The sequence below is a fragment of the Taudactylus pleione genome, unplaced genomic scaffold, assembly GCF_031769625.1.
Source record: "Taudactylus pleione unplaced genomic scaffold, aTauple2 ptg000256l, whole genome shotgun sequence".
In the NCBI taxonomy this organism is placed as follows: Eukaryota; Metazoa; Chordata; class Amphibia; order Anura; family Myobatrachidae; genus Taudactylus; species Taudactylus pleione.
In genome coordinates this window covers 24,769,014-24,789,487 of record NW_028284658.1, presented here as the reverse complement: position 1 = coordinate 24,789,487, position 20,474 = coordinate 24,769,014, and the positions used below count along the sequence as shown (strand labels likewise).

Genomic DNA, 20,474 nt, shown 5'->3' with positions numbered 1-20,474 from the left:
CTGTATTCAGTTAGAAATCCCATGGGAACGCCTCCGTCTGGGCAGCAACACCCCCGGCACGCCCACCAAAGGGGGCGTGCTGTCACTCAACATCGACAGCACGCCCCCTTTGGTACGAGACCCGGAGCGACGGTTTGAGCTTGCGAGCGCTCACGAGCGGGTCAGGATCAGGCCCTGAGTTTCCGCACCGGTGAAAACTTTTTGGAATTGAATATGGAGGAAACTTTTGGCAAGGCGAAAGGACGTCACTCGCGATACTTTTAGATGGAAAGCAATATAACAGTGTCTTCTGTGTGGGGTAGGAGTGTATTAAGTGAACCCAATCAATTAAAAAAGTTGGCTTGCATAACTCAACACAGCTGATTGATGTTTGAATAAAAAAAGGTGTGAAAAACAGACGTAGGACATGATTTCACTGTGGAGAGGAATCAGCTACGCAAGTATAATACAATACACAAATCTATCCTATCACTCTTTAACCATTTAAAATTCGTATTAGATGTGTGTCCTGCATGTGCATATAATGCTATTACTATAATAATAATAATAATAATAATAATAATAATAATAATAATAATCTGTATAACTGATAATACAGCTCAGTCAGACCTCACTTATATACATCTGTGTTACCCTGGCAACATGGATCTCGCTCCCGCCTTGATCACCAACCAGTCCCCGCCCTCCAGCCAATCAGCTGGCAGCAGCTATCGGAACCCGGAACTGTGAGGCAGAGACTGTTGTGTCCCCGCCGTCCCGGCCATAGGAGACGAGTGGAGGCGCCGCGGAGATGGGCTTCGAGTGGCCCTGGCAGTACAACTTCCCCCCCTTCTACACGTGAGAGCCGCCCATTGCCCTGGGATGAGTGTATTACATGTCGTAGGGGAAGGGTTAGTGGGAAGCACCGCGGCTAGTGTAGGTGTTACACGTTACAGTTCCGGCAGGAAGTGGGGGAGTAAATGAGTGAAGCACTCACTTAAGTTTTAACTTTTTCAGTACTGGGTATAATGAATTTCCTGTCCACAATAATAACATGGATACGAATAACTCTATTTTTAGAACATTGTACTGTTATAGAATACACCCCAGAGTATCACTACCAAGGGTATATATATATAGTATTTTAGGTTCACTGATAGTTACTGTGTAATGTAGCCCCAAATTAAGTTCATGAGACTCTTAAAGTACTGTATATAATAAGTTAATATTTGTAGTTCCTTCATTTCACTGAGCCCTACCGCAAAGCATACAGGAAAACATACAGAAGTACATAGATAAATCAAGGGTTTTATATTATTATCCATAATATGATCTCTGCTCAGTCTAACTATCATAAATCTGATTGTAAGATCATTTGGGCAGGGACACCATTATGCTCTATTTCATGTTATTGTGTAAGTTATTTTATTTGTACAGTAATCCTTTCAATGTACTGCGCTTGGTGCTTTATAAACAAAGGATAGAAATGCTTGAAATGTTCCCATCTGGTTTCACTTTCTCCTTATGCACAGACATCAGAACTCGTTTCTCTCATCTCCTAATCGGTGTAACTGTATGTCCCCTCTTAATACACAGACATTAAGAACATGTTTGTTGCATATCCTCCTGATATGCAAACATAAACGTATAGATCTATCTATTCTTCCTAGTACACAGACATCAAACTTTAAGTATATTTCTGTTTATACCCAAACATTAGGGCATAGAACTCTCTTTCTAATGCACAGACATCAGAACATGTTCTCTCCTCATGTCCGCACACGTGGAGTCCAGATTCTGGACGAGTTCCATGCTTGTCCTACACACACATCCAGATGCGGCCTCTGCATGTCCGCTTAATGCACACTTTTGGATCCACCTTCTGCATGTCCTCCTAATGTGCACACATCTGGATACATTAGTCCAGATTTATCACCAAGTGATTGTCTTATTACCACTCATTACTAATCTTAAATGGTGCTCCAACCAATCAGCTCCTGTCATTTTTCAAAAACATGACATTCCCCCCTCCGGTGATTAGTTGGAGCACCATTTAAGATCAGTAAAGAGTGATAACAAGAATATCACTGATTGATAAATCTGGTCTACTTAAGACCATAGTCTTCAGGTCTACTTAAAACGTAGACATTTGGAGGTATCCTCTGCATGTCCTCCTAATACATTAGACCTACACTAGTGGCCAAAATTGTGGAAACCTTTTGAAAAATTGGCAATTTTGAAGTTTAACAGCTTATAGCACTAATATATTTTAGTATTCTAACAAAAAGCATATCATTACAATGGCAATTTCATTTAGAACATAATACAATGAACTTTATTACAAAATGTTACATTTTGAAAACCGTTATACGTACTGAAATGTGGGAAAGTACATTTCTTACTTTTGCACAATATCCATTATTACTTTGTTTGGAAGCCTTTTGCTGCAATTACATTCCTCCCAACATTGGTGGCCAGTGGGTCGGGACCCTTGGCATGCCTAAGGTGCGCCCACGTCAGGAAAGGGGGTGGAGCCTAGGGAAAAGGAGGTGGAGCCTCACAGCACCCCTGTTTCCGTCATGGGGGGATGTACCCAGCACTCTTCGAGATGCTGGGCTGCCCCCAGGCTCTCTCTGCACTGTGAATAGATGCTGTGCGCATGTGCACAGCATCTATTCACCCACTGCTCTGCTATGCAGAGCAGTGGTGTGTGCTTAGCCCAACTGCCTCCCCCCACTGCGGTACACTGATGTGTTTGCTACTGTTTAAATTGTCATTGATCACACAAATTCGTCCCACACCTTTTGCTGTAATACATCCCCACAGCATAACACTAACTGGATGCTTCACAGTAGATGTGTGCACTCAGGTAGCAAATCTTCTCCAAGTCTTTTGCGGACATATTTTATTCCATCACTGCCAAATATAGATATTCTGATTTAATCACTCCAGGTGACACTGTTACATTGTTTTTCTGACCAATTAATATGCTTTTTAGCTCATTCTAAACTTTTCTGTCTTTGAGAGATAAAAGCATCTTTTTTCCTTGAAATTCTGGTGTTTAATCTAAAATATTGAAGTCTGCGTCAAACAGTTCTGGCACTGATGTTTACACCACATTCACGTAAATCATTTTGAATTGCCTGATTTTCTTCTGTCACTCAACCATCATGGTGTTGTGGATCTTTTCCTGCCCTTACCAGTTTGGTTTTGAATTGACTGAGTCTGTTGATACTTATTCTACAGTTTCAAAATGCCTCTTTTGGTTACCTTCTTTACGTAAAGTAATTATTTTGTATCTCTTTCTAGGTGACCAGTCAACTCTTTTTATTTTGCTTGTCACCTAAACAAGTTACACAGCTTACTTCAAGTAATTAAAGTAAAAAAACACATAAAAAACAGCGAACAATCAAACAAGATGTTTTACTATCAATTCTGGTAGCAACAAATGTGCTCCTTATTTAGCTATAACGTTTTATGTAATAAAGATCATTCTTTGCGGTGAACTGCATAATATTGTGTATAAATTTATCCTTCCAGTGATATATACCTTCCTAGGATTTTCTTTATAAATACAGTTATACGTAATTAAATCCTAAAAACACAAATTTTCCAAAAGGTTTCCACGATTTTGGCCACCACTGTATATGCAGGCGCCATTGCACATCCCCATTAGTCTCTAATAGACCGATATCTTGATGCATATCACCTCCGATAAGTAGACATCTAGAAGCATCGCCCTCCTCCTAATATACAGACATCAGAACACATACTGTGGGGTCTATGTACTAAGCCTTTGAGAGATAAAGAGGACGGAGATAAAGTGCCAACCAATCAGCTCCTGTCTGTCATTTTCCAAACACAGTCTGTAAAGTAACAGGAGCTGATTGGTTGGTACTTTATCTCTCTCCAAGGCTTAGTACATAGACACCTGTATCTGTCATTTTCTCCTCAAACCCAATTGATTTGCATTTTACTGTGTATGTACAGGTTACAGCCTAATGTTGACACCAGACAGAAGCAGCTGTCAGCATGGAGCTCCTTAGTTCTATCTTACTGCCGCCACAACAAACTTTACACAATAAATGTAATGGAAATACAAGAAAGCCCCTTGTTCAACAATAAGAAAATACAGAGTATCCTTTCTAACATACCGATGTCTGCAGCAATAGTTGTTCTAACCAACCAAATAGAGGTTCATACCAACATCATGATGGTGGCTTCGTTAACTGAATGGTATCTGATTGGGCATTTGTAAAGTATATTTGTGATTCCATGATCACTCCATAGCCTTTTCATTCATATCCTCTTTGGTTTCATATAGTGTGATGATGGTACCATTTTGGGAATGTTGCTCTTCTGGCATTGGTTGTAAGTTAATGATCTGAATTTTTATTTTAGTTCTTTTTATGATGTAATGGTAACATATTTTACCCTACAATCTGGAATTTTTGTATTTATTTTTCTGTTGATTTAAATAAATTATAGGATATTGTATATTCTTTAAATGTAGTTACAAGATATTTTAAGATAATCAGTTTGAAGATTTTGGGGTTTTCCCACTCCTTTTCTTCACTCAAATGTTCCTCATTTGAATGTTTTTGTTGTCAGGAGGTAGGTACAGTTATAAAGTAAGACAAAGGGGAAAAGACAACCAACACTCGAGTGCTCTTCAATTATTTGATTGCTTTGTACTTTATTGTAATTTATTTGTTCTGTTTTAATATTACAATAAAAAATTTTGAACAAATTTAAACATGTTGTTATATCTGGTTAAGTATATATTTACATTGTGTTGTAGCTTAATTTCTTATATATAGTTATGATGTTTTATATCTGGTGGGAGAGCCTTATTAGTTTTATTATAATTATATAAAATGGTGTAAAAGTTTTTTTTCTTCATTTTTGAACATGTATATTTTTCAATTTATTCATAATTCATGGTTAGAAATGACATGCATTTTTTTATTATAATTTGATTTTAATGTGACCAATATGTCTGAATGGACCCCTAAAAGTGCTTTGGCTACTTCTCATTAGCAATGATTATTTTGTGTACATCCTGTTTGGATGACGTATTAAAGTTGCCAGTTATTAAAGAACTTATTGGGTTTTTTGTGCAGTGAATAATTTTTAGATATTTATACTGCTTTTCAATGTATCATAAATGTCATTATTTTGCCTTTAATTTCCTTGACATTCCTTGTCCAGGAAAGCTATCATTGGATTCTGTGCAGGTAGTCTTAGAGGAACTGCGGAAAAAAGGTAAGTAACTATACACTACTTTGTAATATCATAAATTAAAGGGAAGCTCTATGATCTCTTTTTTTTTTTTTTTTTTTTTTACCCTATTCTATAAATGTCCAGTAGAAGATATTGGAAAATGGCTTATACAACACATGGCAGCAGAAATTAATATTTTCACAAAATGGAAAAATAGCTGTTTTTGACTAAAAATAATTTCCATGTTTTTTACTCCTCGTAATATAAATGTGCCCTGCATACTGAAAAGTCACCTATTGCTCTTAAGTACTGCTGAGCACATCTTCAGAGAGCTCTGTTTAGACATAGGGGGAGATGCATTATCCGGCGATCTGCGGAGGAAGCAGTGGTATTAGCGCACATTATGTGTGGTAAGGTATAGGCACCTCCGGGTGGAGGTTAGGGTTAGTCACCCCCGGGAGGGTTAGGCTTAGGCTGCGGGGACGGTGGGGGTTAGGGATAGGCACTAGGGGGGAGGTTAGGGTTAGGTACTCCTAAGGGGGGGAAAGGGTAAGCGATTGTATATTTACTTACCTGTCGGGATTTTCACTGGTGCCGGTCTTCCGGCGTCAGGATTTCATTCATTCATTCATACCAGTCCCGTATGAACATCTCATCTGCCGGAGTGGGGGAGTGAAAAGTCCCCCCCCCCCCCCCTCCGTTGATCCCTGCCTGAGTACACAGCGTATCAGCCTAGTGCAACATAACGTGCGCTGTAACACTTCTTCCCCATATTGATGGCTAATACATCTGAGTACTGCTGCAGAGTTAAGTGTGGAGTGAGACAGTTGTTGCCTTCAGATAATGGGACAGTTTGGTGTCTGACTCCCCTCCCCCCTACTGATGTACTTGGTTGACATTTCTTATCTACTTACAGTGGAGTCAAGTACATTTCTGTATGTGCTAACATAGATGGAGCAGAAACTTGCAAACATGGGAAGTGCCCACAATTGAGACTTCTTTAAATGCAGCTCTGATTTAAGCCCTTTGTGTTGGTCTTTCTTGTTGAAGTAATCCCGGCTCTATCCCACCTCTGTTATCCTTCTTCCCTTTGTTTAGTTTTTCTTTTGGATATTGTATTGTACCTTTTGTAAAAACTGCTCAAGAAAATATTAAAGACAAACTTATACTAAATGTATACACTATATAACTGCCTATTTGTATGTATCAATGGGAACGTCTGTATTGCTTGATCTGGATTAGTTATGATTCTTATATTTTTTCTTCATCTGCCACTTATATTTCATATTGTAAAGTGCATGTGTCTTGGCATTATGAATCATTGACGTCTTCAAAGCATCTCTCAAATTGGGAGCACACTTGTTTTACTGTTAAAAAGAACCAAATTTGAACACTCCTGTCCAAATGAATACTGTTGCAGTTAAATATTCTGTTTATGCTCTCCTGTGGAATTTGGCCAAATTTTGGTGATGTGAATCCCAAACAGCATAACTGCACTGTTGGCCTATGATATTTAGTAAGATTGTCAGTTAAATGACCACTAAAGGGCAACTAAGCTTAAAATACAAGTTGATTTATGTTAGAGTTATGCATAACACTCAAAAATACAAAGGTTTCAGGATCTGGGGGGGATGAAGGGACTGTTAAGCCAGGTACATATTAGACCACCTTTGTACCCAGTTGACCCACGATGCGACGGCCGACATATCGTGCGGTTTGGACACACCACACGATATGTCATTCACCAGCCGCATCCAAATGCATGTAGTCATTCATCAAATTGACAGATTGAGCAGCATGTACGCTCGATCTGTCGATTCGAATAGCGACCCCACGGGAACGCGCATGGTCCGACATAGTGCGTACACACTTGCCGATGTGAACGATATGTCAGCCTGATCCGTCGGAACGGGTGACATAGTCCAGTGTCAGGATTCCGGCGTCGGCAATCTGACCGCCGGAATCCCAGCGGTCAGGATATTGACCGTATACCTTCCTGAGGATATCACTGGCTATGAGCCGCTGCAAAAAATCACTTTCAGCTGATTCACTTCATTAAAGAAATGTAGCTCTTTTTAATTATTATTGTTAATTATTGCAGGTAATCTGGAATGGTTGGATAAAAATAAAACCAGATTCCTGATAATGTGGAGGAGGCCAGATGAGTGGGGAAAAGTAATTTACCAATGGGTAAGTAGCTGCAACACTTTCTTCTGGGTCCATATGAACCTGATTTGCAGTAAATTACATTGATGTCCCACTTTAGTACAATGAGCAAGAACATCACCATATTTTCCTTCTCTCACAGTCTGTCTGTTGTTTGTTTTTGTTTTTTTTAATGACTAGATCCTGTATTTTTCACTTTCACAATATCTTATAAAATGTCATCACACTGAGATTTGCTTGGCTGCCTGGTAATCTTTACCATTGCTCTCTCAACCTATAAGCAATTCACAACTCTGTCCCGTCTTGCATATGAAACTCCAATGTATAGTACTCTTCTGACTAACCACACATCAACAGCACCTTTCCAAAGCAGCTTCTGTTTTTAAGGGGGCTATCCAATTAGCTCTGATGTAATTTCGGGTAAAAAACGGGGATTTCCTCTTCAGGGTCCATAGGGCTCCACAGGGAACAATGGGGGTGTAGGTGGTACCTTGGAGGACCAGACACCAACAGAAAAGCTTGTTAATCCCAGGATGCTTCGGTTCTTCCCCCTATATCCCTCCCACAGGGCAACTCAGTTTTGTTGGTGTCCTGCAGGAGCTGGGTCACCATTTTTTAACCGTTTTTATGATTTATTTTATATTTCTAGTGTGTTAAACTGAGCAGCAGCAAAAGACTGTCCCTTGGACATCTGCGCTGCTGTTCCATCATCCCTCCGCTGTGCCGTGACACCAAGCCCCGGCTAGACACTTCCGGTGGGGCTATTGGGGTGGACTAGCTAGAAAGCTCCCCAGACTGCAGCCCGGAATCCAGGGGACAAGTAAGACGGACCCCTGCTTGCGGGGGCCCGCGTCTTTGTGCAGTCTAACCTCCGATTTCAGAAGATGGACAGGAGGCACTGATGTGGACACTGGTGCGCCCATGACTCCACTAGACCGCTTTCCCTGCAGCCTCTCCCCCAGCTCAGGGCGCCATTCCCTGAGCTGCTCCTCCCTCACCCTCCGCTCCCTCAGATAGGCGCAACAGCCATTTTCTGCTTCACAGGTCTCCGGGAACACTGGGTTCAGTCTCCCTGTATACCTCTCCCACGGGCTAGGTTATACAACGCTATATCCTACCATCCACTCTGGTCTGTGCAGTTTATTGTAGTGCCATATAGTGTTTTTTTTCTGTTTTTGTATGTGACTTGTGCTAGCACTGATATCTACTTTCTATGCTGTCAGCTTATACCTTTCCCTTTATTCTAATTTACCCTGACATACTAAGGTATAGGGGGTTCATTGTACCTCACATCTCCAATATATTTGTGAGGGCTGTCACATACTATATAGCTAGGTTGCACACTATACTATGCCATTTTACACATACTGCAGGGTGTTCACTGCACTGTACCATACTGTGTGTTTTATTATTCTTGTGGCTATGTCTGGCATAGGAAAGAATAACAAGCAGCCTGATGCTGCTGCTCCTATTCTGGTATCTTGTAAGTCATGCTCAGCGGGCTTAGGGCCTGATTCAGAGCAGGACTATCTCAGACAGAGCGCTCGCTCTGAATCAGGGCCGTCCCTCTGTTTTTTTAGAGCGGCCTCCAGGCTGCTCGTATAGCTGTGGGGGACCACCCACAGCTATAGCGTGCGGCCATGATGATGGTCAAGACCATCGTGACCATCGGGCTTGCGACGAGACCCTTGTGGTAGGGTCTCGTTGCCGTAAGCCCTGGAGTGCTTTTGGCTCTAACAGAACCGAAAGCACTCCCAGTGACATCACTTGTGATGTCAGTGGGGCCGGCCCCAGACGGTAGATGTTCCCATGGGAACGCTTCCGTCTGGGCAGCCACGCCCCCGGCCCTCCCACCAAAGGGGGCGTGCTGTCACTCAACATCGACAGCACGCCCCCTTTGGTACGAGACATGGAGCGACGGATTGCCCGTCGCTATCCGGGTCTCGTGCATGCGCACGACGGACCCGGCTCCGTCGTGTGAATGCTCACTGGGCCAACATCGACCCGCTTGCGAGCGCTCAGCGCTCGCGAGCGGATCTGAGTCAGCCCCTTAGCCCCAGAGCACCGCTTTCAGGATGGTCTTTGTACAAATTGTTGCTCAGACTCAGGCCCCTCAGCCCCGGTGTCTCCTCCTTGGGACCCACCATGGGCTGCCTTTTCTCAGGTACTGACCAAGATTGCAGACCACAGCAGTCCCCGTGGTAGCCCCCTTGTGGGATGGCCACAGCAGGTACTCCCTGCAAATCCTTTGCCTCCCCCATGGGTAGATGTATTCTCTACCTGCGTACAGAGTTTGGCTAATACCTCTACAGTTTTCAGCAAATGCTGCAAAGGGAAAACCCTTTACCTACTAAACATGCTGTGTTATCTTCCCAGTCCACCTAGTTATCTGATTCTGATATATCATCTGGGGAGGCAGAAGACGCAGATCTCTCTCACTCTGACTCTGTCTCTGGAGACGAGGAGCCACCCTCTAAATTAAATATTCCTGCTCCTGTGAGCGCTGTAAAATCTATTTTACAAATAGAAGAGGAAGAACCTGCTCCTAAGAAAAATCAACCACTTTTTAAACGCTAAAAGGTAGTTTTACCAGTGTTCCCTCACTCTGATCAGCTATCTGATCACATGAGTGAAGCATGGAATATGCCCGGTAAAAGGTTTTAAATTCCAAAACGTTTAAGTTCCTTTTACCCTCTCCCAGCTACTGATTGCACTAAGGGCCGTATTCAGTTTGGAGCGAAAAGCCGTTCACAGCGAAACTTTTTCACCGATGACGTCATTTTCGCCGATTCCACTTTTCCCCGTATTCAATTTGGACAACTTTTCGCCGGTGCGAAAAGTCAGTGCATCAGACCTGGCGAAGAAGTATCCCCATTGAATAGGTCGCGAGAAAAAGTGTAGAATTGGGGTTTTGGGGTGCAGACTTCCAAAATCCACCCTGCACCCCTAGGACAGTCCCCCAAAGTTATTCTGCGTCAAAAAAAATGTAAAAAAGGACACACCAAAAAAGGTACTTTAATTTTGGGGGCGAAAAAAATAAATTTGGGACACCTCATTTTTCCCCAAAAAAGTTGCTAAATGCTATTCTTCACCACTTTCCCAAAGACGCTATGCAGCACCTATTGAGACCGTTTAAAGACCCCACATACTTTTAGCAGGCCTATTCAGGGGTACCCATAGTGATCCCCCATGTCAGAGCATCTTTTGGGGGGGGTCAGGCTGATTTCCCCTAAAATGATAGGACTTTTCACTGATTTTATTTTCGCCGGGTACCGTTTTCGCCGAAATGAAATTGAATATGGGGAATCGCGGGGATGAGCGCAATAAGTTTTCACTTCCAAAACCTCAGATGACAGCGAAAAGTCCGGCAACGGACTTTTCGCCTCAAATTGAATATGGCCCATAATGGGAAGAATTCCACCTTACCCATCCATACTGCAACCTCCTTGACGGAGAATACAGATAGGTGTATAGAAGCTTGTCACAAATCCAAGCTCTTACAGGAGCTATTACTCGTCCTGCTAGGGCTACGGCCTGGGTGGCAAAAGCCATTGAGAGTTGGGCAGAGGCCCTAGAAGAGGCATTCCCCCCTGATGCTTCAAGGGAACAACTATGTTACATATCTCACATTGGAGATGCAGCTATGGATACGGCTCTCCTGGCCTCCAAGATATCTGCCACTTCGGTAGTGGCTCACCGTATTGTTTGGCTCTGTTCCTGGAAAGCAGACTCAGGTTCAAAAAGGGCTCTGGAGTCCCTTCCCTATTCTGGAGATATTTTATTTGGTCCAGAATTAGATAAAATTGTGACTACTTTGGCAGCTTCCAAGATCGAGTTCCTGCCCCCTACATATAATACAAAGCCTCGTACGTCATCCTTCGGTCCTTTCGCCCTCAAGGAAAAGCTAAGGGTCCGTCCTTTCCACGGCAGCAAGCATCATCCAAGCCTAAGGCCAAACAAGCCTGGGCTACTAGACATCCACCTACCAAGTCCTGAGGACAAGTCTACAGCCTGACGGAGGCGAGCCTTTCCGTGGGGGCACCCAGGGTGGCAGGCTGACGTCTTCAATTCGCCCAGTTTTGGCATCAGACACCTGGGTAAGAGAAGTGGTCTGCCACGGATATGCTCTATCCTTCCTAAGGCGACCCCTCCAGCAGTTCTTTTGCAGAGGGCCTCCATCGGACCCAAGCAAGTTCCTTCTGCTCCTAAAAGCCATTCAGTCCTTACTGAATTCAACAGCAATAATTCCAGTCCCCTCCTCACGAGGCAATGGCTATTATTCTACCCTTTTCATGGTTCAGAAGCCCAACTGGTCTCATTGGCGTATCCTCAACCTCAAATCTCTGAACAAGTTTATCAGGGTGCCCAGGTTTCGTATGGAAATCCTGGCTATGGAGCCTGGGGATTTTATGGTATCTCTGGACGCTTACCTACATGTACCTATAGCGCCTTCTCATCAACAATATCTCCAGTTTGCTCTCCTACAGCAGCATTACCAATTTTAGGCCCTACTGTTTGGCCTCTTAACGGCCTCTCGGGTCTTCACCAAAATCATGGCAGTTATGGTGGCTTCCCTTCATCATCAAGGGATCAGACTACTCCCGTACGTAGACGACCTCTTGCTGTTGGCCAGCTCCCCAGAGATTCACCGCCATCTGCAGGTAATCATTGCCTTCCTACAAATGCACGGGTGGCTGATCAACTGGAAAAAGTTTCCCTGACACAGTCTCAAAGAATGGTACATTTAGGAGCCCTCTTCGACTCTTTGGTTCAGAGAATCTTTCTAACAGAGTAGAAAAAGGAGGGGGATTTAACCCCATATAGTACCTCAGCACACTGAATAATACCTGCAACAATATATGAAGACTATATGGTCATAGAAATTCAGAGATATTAGTTGCATGCATTTGCAAATACATGGGAGGCTGCTAGGCCACGTCACGGCTTCTCTGTTACTAGCAGTCCCAAACACTAAGGGGTTCACGTCCGGGGCGCAGTGCATCCCAAAAAACGTCCAGCCCAGGACTCCCCCAGGGCATCACACGAAAATGGAAAAAGAGTGACAGTGCAGTGTAAAGTATAGATGTGTGTGAGTAATCATTAAGTGTGTCGCCCTTTATCATGAGGCCTTACATTTGACAAAATTATATATGTGCCTTTATCAGGAGGCCTTATAATTGGTATATATTACATTTGGGGCGAGCATTTGGGCGTAGGGCCGCCAGGACTGGTCTGGCTGGGCCTCCTCAGGGCATCACCACTTAATACACATAGTTGCTTTTCACATCACCTTTTATGTTTGTTTATTATTCATGTATTTTTTCACATATATTTTAACCTCTCATTTCACACTTAACTAATATCTCTGAATTTCTATGACCATATAGTCTTCATATATTGTTGCAGGTATTATTCAGTGTGCTGAGGAAAAATAGGGGGTTAAATCCCCCTCCTTTTTCTACTTCGTATGACCCCTCCCTTTCATGCACCTGATTAGTACTGCTAGATTGATTGAGCAGCTGCCATTTTTGTTTGTTAATCTTTCTAACAGACAAGATCTCCTTAATACAACACCGAGTGCGCAAACTGCTCCGCAGTCGTCGAGTGTCCATTCACGCTGCAATGCAGACATTGGGATCAATGGTGTCCACCTTCAACATGGTGGAGTTTGCTCAGTTTCACTCCAGGCCCCTACAACACTTGATCCTCTCCAGGTGTAATTGCCTACCCCATCTACTTCGATCCCAGACGATGGGCCTCCCCCCGGAGGTTCGCCTGTTCCTAGCCTGGTGGTTACAGACATTCCATTTAGACAAGGGTCGCCCTTTTTGGATCCCGAATTGGGCTCTCCTCACCACGGACACAAGCCTCCGAGGGTGGGGTACAGTGACTGGCCAGCACTCCTTCCAGTGCCGCTGGACCCCAGTAGAGGCAGGATTACCAATCAATGTCTTGGAACTTCGAGACATCTACAGAACTCTCACTCTGGCTCAGGATATTCTTTAGGGCAGGCCAGTACAAGTACTGTCCGACAACGCCACGGCAGTGGACTACCTCAATCAGCATGGAGGCACACTGAATCGGGCAGCAATGGCAGAAGTGTCCCACATTCTTAATTGGGAAGCAGATTTCCTCAGCCTTCACGATGTGCATGCAGGAGAGCGGTCTCTACATCCAGAAGTTTCTTCAGCTCCTGGTGGATAAATGGGGTCTGCCGGATGTGGATCTCATGGCCTCAAGACACAACAACAAATTTCCAGAATATGGAACCAGGACAAGGGACCTTGACGCAGCCTTCATGGATGCATTGTCAGTGAAATGGACCTTCCATTTGGCATACCTCCTTTCCCCCAATATCCCTGCTTCCTTGAGTTCTTAGTAAGTTCAAGCAAGAAGGGGGCACAGTCCTGTTGATAACTCCGACTTGGCCCAGACGCCATTGGTACGCCGATCTTCAGAATCTCTCAATAGACGTTCCTCTTCACCTTCCTCTACGGGTAGATCTGTTGTCTCAGGGTCCATGTCTACATTCGGACCTGGCCCTTCTGTCTTTAACGGCTTGGCTTTTGAGACATTTTTCCTAACGGCTAATGGATTTTCCAGCTCTGTGGTCCAGACCATGCTCAGGGCCCGTAAACCGGATTCAGACACGATTTATCACAGAATATGGCACACATATTTCCAATGGTGTGCTCCAAGAACCTATGACCCCCAAGGTTTTAAGGTGTCTAGAATTCTTGCCTTTCTTCAGGCTGGATTAGATCTAGGCCTCCGCCTAGCATCTCTGAAAGTGCAGGTCTCTGCTTTATCCATCCAGAGCAAACTGACTTCTCTAACAGATGTTCACACTTTTCTGCAAGGTGTTCTCCATATACAGCCTCCCTATGTCCCTCCTGTGGCTCCATAAGATTTGGCAGTGGTGCTCCAAGCACTTCAAGAACTTTTTATTCGAACCCCTGGAATCAATGGATGTCAAGTGGCTCACTGCGAAGACTGTTTCTTCTGGCTATCGCATCTGCCTGGATTTAGGGGCGGTTTCATGTCGCTCCCCCTTTTTAATCTTTCATTTGGACAGGGCAGTCATTAGAACACGCCTGGGATTCCTTTCCATGATGGTCTCCTAAATGAGGAAATTGTGGTTCCGGCCTTTCAATCACCAGATCTCTCGGCAGGTGAGGCCTCTTTGGATGTTGTCCGATCTCTAAAGATCTACGTGGACCATCAGGAAATCGGACTCCCTCTTCGTCCTATATGGATTCCACAACAAGGGATGGCCAGCTAACAAACAGACTCTGGCCAGCTAGATTCACATGATTCTCTAACAAGCTTACATGCAGTCTGGCCTTTCTGTGCCGTCTACAGTATCTGTTCATTCTACTCGCTCTGTGGGTCCCTCGCTCTGTGGGTCCCTCTGTGTGAGAGTGTGATTCTTCAGTTTGCCAGTTTTTTTTTCTCTCCTCTTCTGCTCCTGCCTTGGGCTTGAGTTGCCCTCAGGCTGTGGGAAGGGTATAGGAGGAAGGACAGGAGCATCCTGGGATTGAAAAGCTTTGCTGTTGGTGTCCAGTCCTCCAAGGTCCCACCTACACCCCCATTGTCTCCCTGTGGACCCTATGCACTTTGAAGAAAGAGAGTTAACAAAGGTAAGTTTTACTATAACTCTCCTTTTTCCTTGCTAATCCCCGAAAACACACACGTCCGTGTACTTCACAGATCCTATGTGTTTTTGCCATTTGCAAGGGAAAAAAATTCACAATAAGTGCTGGGGGATTCATTAGCACCCGAATAATGTTCAGGGCTAATTGGCTACCGCCCTAAAGCCAGGTACACACTAGACGATATCTCGTCCGATCCAGCGGAACGTATAGTCGACATCAGGCAGTGTGTACCCGCTATGTCGCTGATGATGCACGCTCCCACGCGTCATCAGTGGCATTGCCTATCGGACCTGCATGCAGGTCCAATGGGCGATATCAGCGGGGGTCACCGTCGTCGCTTTTGGCATCGGCAAGTGTCTACGCTCTTGCCAAGGCCGGGACCCGCTGCACAACACACTGGCTGGGTACACATCGTTAATTGTGTACCCAGCATAAGTCTCCCAATGCTATTTTAGAATTTATACTGCTTTTCAACCTTCGTCGGTTGCTGAAAAGTCACCATTTGAGAGAAGTGTTCCTGACTTCCCTAACTGCTCAACTTTTAATAATTGCTTTCCGTGTCTTTAAGCCCCAAATTTAAAAGTGTAGTGCTTTTATTAGCAAAACATCCCTTGTTTCATTTACATACTAATATCCCGACCATTAGTATGTAACAACTTTATACTTCTTATGTCCTATATTGCATGAAGGAACACTTGTCTGCTTTATGACTACTATTTTAATGGTGACAATAATGAAAATTCATTCTGTAAGCAATGTCATTGTCATTACATAACTTCCATTTCTTCCTAGGTTTCAAAGAATGGAATGACCAATTCTGTATTCACACTTTATGAGCTGATTAGTGGTGATGACACAGAAGGAGAAGGTAAAGATGGTTCCTGACACTTTTTTTCCCCCCACTCTTATATATAGAAAAATAAACTTTATCACAATGGCGCTTATAGTGAGTTTGCATACAGAGGTGCAGGATAGTTTCCAAGTTCATTCACCACAGATGGGTTATCAATCAAGTCTTACTCTTCAAAGTAGTAGTCACAAATTGTTTCTCTCCTCCCCTCATGAGATTTAAAATCACAGATGAAGGGATTCTGTGTTATTTAAACACCTTTTGGTAGAACTTTTTTTGTAAACCAAGCAGTGCAGCCACAAACAATGATGTTTGCCCCTGGGAATTTTTTTGAATCAACATCTATGTATTGTGTTAGACGGTTAGACAGCCAGGGGCACTCATGCACAGCCAGGTCACATTAATGCTTCTATCTGCTGCCTGCACCGACACAGTCAGTTTGCCCGGCTGCTAATGGCCCTGCCGTCTGTATTGCTAGGGCGAGTGGCTACGGACCCTGCCCCCCTCAGCTTTTGACCTCAGCAAAACAGCAACCAATGCCCGGGCTGCACCTGCTGCCCTGCTCTCAGCAACACGACCCTATATATAGCAATTGTGACCTAGTCCAAAGAGACGAATTTGAAATAATGATTTGTTTATATGAAATCCATATTTTACTTTGCTATAATACATTTCTCAACTTCTACTGTCTGTGTTAATATTATTTGTTGTCACCCAGAATTCCATGGGCTGGATGAAGGCATGCTCCAGAGGTCTTTGGAAGCCCTGCAGCTGGAACACAAAGCAGAGATCATAACGCTAAATGACAGCAAGGGTGTGAAATTCTTTTAATGAACATTATCCCAGTCCTGGCCGATTGCTGGATGGAACTAGAACTTCTTTTATAGCCAGAGTGAAATATGGTCTCCTGTAATTTTTTGGATGCTTGTGTATATCCTAGGGTGGAAGTCTATTCTTGTGATGATGGTGCACACTGGATGTATCCACTGAGAGTTGAGGTTCTATTTTTTTCTGTGTTGTATGGGTGTGTGTGTATAGCAGTGATTTGGTGGGACTCTTTCATCTTTACACGCCTGAGGATAAATATCCAGGTTGATGTTGAACGACTACTGAGTGTTTGATGAAATGAGAAAAGCTAATTTAATTAAAAAAAAAAAAAGGCGTTGCAAATATCTGCCAACATATTAACATCCTATCATTTTGGTTTTGCTTATAGTTGGTATAGTTTGCTATTGCCCTGACCTTTTTGTAGTTATTTCACATTTACCTCTTAATTTCTTACATGCAGAGGCATTTTGGTATGTGGACAATATCCTCCACATGCTAAATCTGTATATATGCAATAAACCGGCTCTGTCCACCTGTCTAGCATTTCTTATTTGTAAATTGTGCCACAATGGATTGTATAGTAACGTATGTAAAAGTAAAAACCTAAATTAGGTGTCAAGATTATTTAATGTATCAAACTGTTGTATCCTTTAGCTTTTGCTTGGCCTACATATGATTGCTGAAAGTTGACCATCTACATATTATTCTACGGACGTAGCTGACACCCTACAACAGATCTAGACCATCTGTTCTTTTTCAGCTCTTGTAGAACTACAAATTCTAGCTGGCCTTTACAGCCAGATGTACTTAGGGGCTCATTTATTATTTATTGGCTTTTAGACCCGATAATTAAAATTTGTTATCGCCACTATTTGCTGCTATTCAAAATTCAGTATAACCCAAGTGTATTAAAAATCACATCCAGGGACAAGGGCTTAGATAGGAGCACGTCCCTGCTATTGCAATCAGAAACCGCAGCAGATATACATACATTCAGGGAATACTTACATTTTGCAGGTATCGTCTGAAAACAGCCGCTGTGTTTAATAAATATGGCTCTTCACCCACTTCAGTGCTGACGAGGAGCGGGACACATCCTCCACATATAGGCCCTCATTCAGAGCCACTCGCTAGCGGCAGTACGCTCGTTCCGAGCGATGTTCGCACATCTGCGCATGCGTACGGTTTTTAGTACGCATGCGCGAACCAGTCAGTGCGGCCGAAAATCGTTGGTACGCAATATAGCGAGGGCCTGCTATTTTGAGTGACAGAATGAGGCATATGTGGGTGGTAACAGGGGAAGGTGCTTCAAAACGGGGAGTGGAGATCCGAACGCAGGCGTGCTTAAAGGTCAAAACGGGCGTTTTAAGGGAGTGCATAATTAATACAGCAGCGTCATTGACCACGTCACTTGGTTTTTTTTAACTTAGAACTGCTCGCAAAATAGCGGTTGAAAACACCAACCACAAGAATAGCGAGCAGTTCATACGCTGTACGATGTACTCGATTAATCTAATAAATAGCGGACATGACGTATGGTGCGTGCGGCCAGGGGGCGTTTTTATCTAAAAAACGAGCGTATGTTTTGCTCGCTCGTTCAGACTTAGAGGCGTGAACAGACTGCAATGTGCGAACGGATCATTTGCATAGCCACCCCTTGTTTTTGAACGAACGAACGCAAATAGCGAACGGCTCTGAATGAGGGCCATAGTGTATATACATATAAAGTTGCTAGCACTCAAGAGCTTTAAAAGAGAAAAAAAAAAAACATAGCCCCCAATGGTAATCTATACCAATGGGAAACCAGGGAGGAGACTCAAAATGCAAGAGGAGGGAAGTACAAGGAAAAGGGGGGTTGTTCTGAAAGTCCTCTCTCTCCCACATCTTGGTACCTAGGAGCTCATTCAGACCTACTCGCTAGATGCGTACGCTCGCTCCCAGCGTATGCAAATTCGGCTAAGTGACGGCATGGCAGGCGAATGCACGGCAAGGCTTAAGCACGCCCACTATGTCCTGGCATGCGATCACTTTGTGTATGTAGTTGCCCACCAGCCTGTCTTAAGACACCCACTTGCGCACGTCATCTCCAGGAAGTGTATGTAACCATCGGTACATCAGCTACCGTCGAAAGCGAACGCATCGCTTGTGGTTGACTATACCCTACCGCAAGCACTTCAGTGTGAAATACAACCAGGTGACGTGTACTATGATGCTCCGTCTTAATTATGCGCGCCTCTCCAACGGCGCTAAGACGGTCAGGCACGCCTGCTTTTGCACCTCCATTCCCCCGTTTCTAGTGGCCTGTCCCTGTTACCATCCACCAACGGCTTGTTCAATCACTCATTCAGCTGGGCTGTCTATGCTCGGCGAGCGTATGCTTCCCAATCGCTCGGAGTAGTTTGCACACTGCGATGCATATGCATGCGCAGATTGCGAAAATTGGCCAGCTACGAGCGAACGCTTCTTAGAGACCGGGTCTGAATCGAGCCCCTAGTGAGATACTGACACCCTTGTGCAATTTCAGAAAGATAGCTGCTAGATTTAAAGTTTTGCCTTAAAACTAATTACTGCTTTAAATGTTGCAGCTGTCTCACTAAAATTGTGTCGATACTCACAAATTACATTTGGGACATTGCCTGTTAATCAGTATGATCAGCAGACAGTGTGTGTGTATATATATGTGTATATATAATATTACACGCACACACTAAAGTGCCAAAAGTCATGTGATAACAGTATGTAAAGATATGGCAGATAGTGCCACCGTATTGTGACGTCTTGGAAATGCTCAGACCAGCATTAGTTGTTACTTGACATTTCATGAGTCAGTTTAAACACCGGCTAGGCTGCTCATGGCAAGGCGATGTGAATTATCGAAGTTTGAACGAAGCATGATATTTGGTGCCCAACGAATGTGAAATTCCATTTCCGAAGTGTGCACATTCAACAATCCTTGATCTACAGTGTCATGTGTGTAGTGGGAAGACCTAATGGTAGGCATTACCACCCACCGTGGACAGCGCAGTGGCCAATCACGGGTGCGGCATCTGGCCAGAATTGTCTGTGTAAACTGACAAGCAACACTGGCTCAAGTCACATCTACATTCAATGCAGGAGGTATCAGACTCCTATACAGCAGGTCAGTGCAGGGTTCTTTAGCTTCCATGATATTTAAGAGCAGAAGACCCACCAGAGTGTCCCTGTTAACACTATGACATCGTAAACAGCGCCTCACCTGGGCTTGTGACGACGCTAATTGGATCCTGGAGAACTTGCAATATGGCGTGGTCTGTTGAGTCACGGTTCCAGTTGTTTTGGGCTGATTGTAGGGTTCGAGTATGGAGCAGACCCCATGAGGCCATGGGGTTTACGTTGTTAACAAGACACCGTACAGACTGGTGGTGATTTCAGAATGGTGTGGGGTGTGTTCACGTTGCATGGGTTTAGTCTGCTGATCCGCCTGAACACGTCATTGACTGGTAACTGCTACATTGAATTGCTTGATGACCATTTTAAACCCTTCATGGACTTCATGTACCCCCACAATGATGGAATATTCCAGCAGGATCATGCACCATGTCATAGGTCCCGAGTTGTCCTGAATTGGTTCGAGGAGCATTCTAGAGAGTCCTGCCAAATGGTGTGGCCACCACGATTGCTCAACATGAACCCAATCAAGCATTTATAGGAAGTGGTGGAGTGGTCCATTTGCACCCAAGATCCTGCACTTACAAATATCAGGGAGCTGTGGGCAGCTATCCAGACGGCATAGG

General features: G+C 44.0%; 1 protein-coding gene across 1 annotated transcript; it reads left to right on the top strand.

Moving 5' to 3' along the window:
• The first annotated feature begins 669 nt into the window (after window positions 1-669).
• On the top strand, window positions 670-17,235 carry VPS25 (vacuolar protein sorting 25 homolog). Its single transcript, XM_088480852.1, has 6 exons — window positions 670-837; window positions 3,970-4,115; window positions 5,191-5,244; window positions 7,304-7,392; window positions 15,816-15,891; window positions 16,592-17,235. Exons 1-6 carry the CDS (start codon window positions 791-793, stop codon window positions 16,702-16,704), a joined length of 525 nt encoding a protein of 174 aa, XP_088336978.1. The 5' UTR covers window positions 670-790; the 3' UTR covers window positions 16,705-17,235.
• Window positions 17,236-20,474: the final 3,239 nt, after the last annotated feature.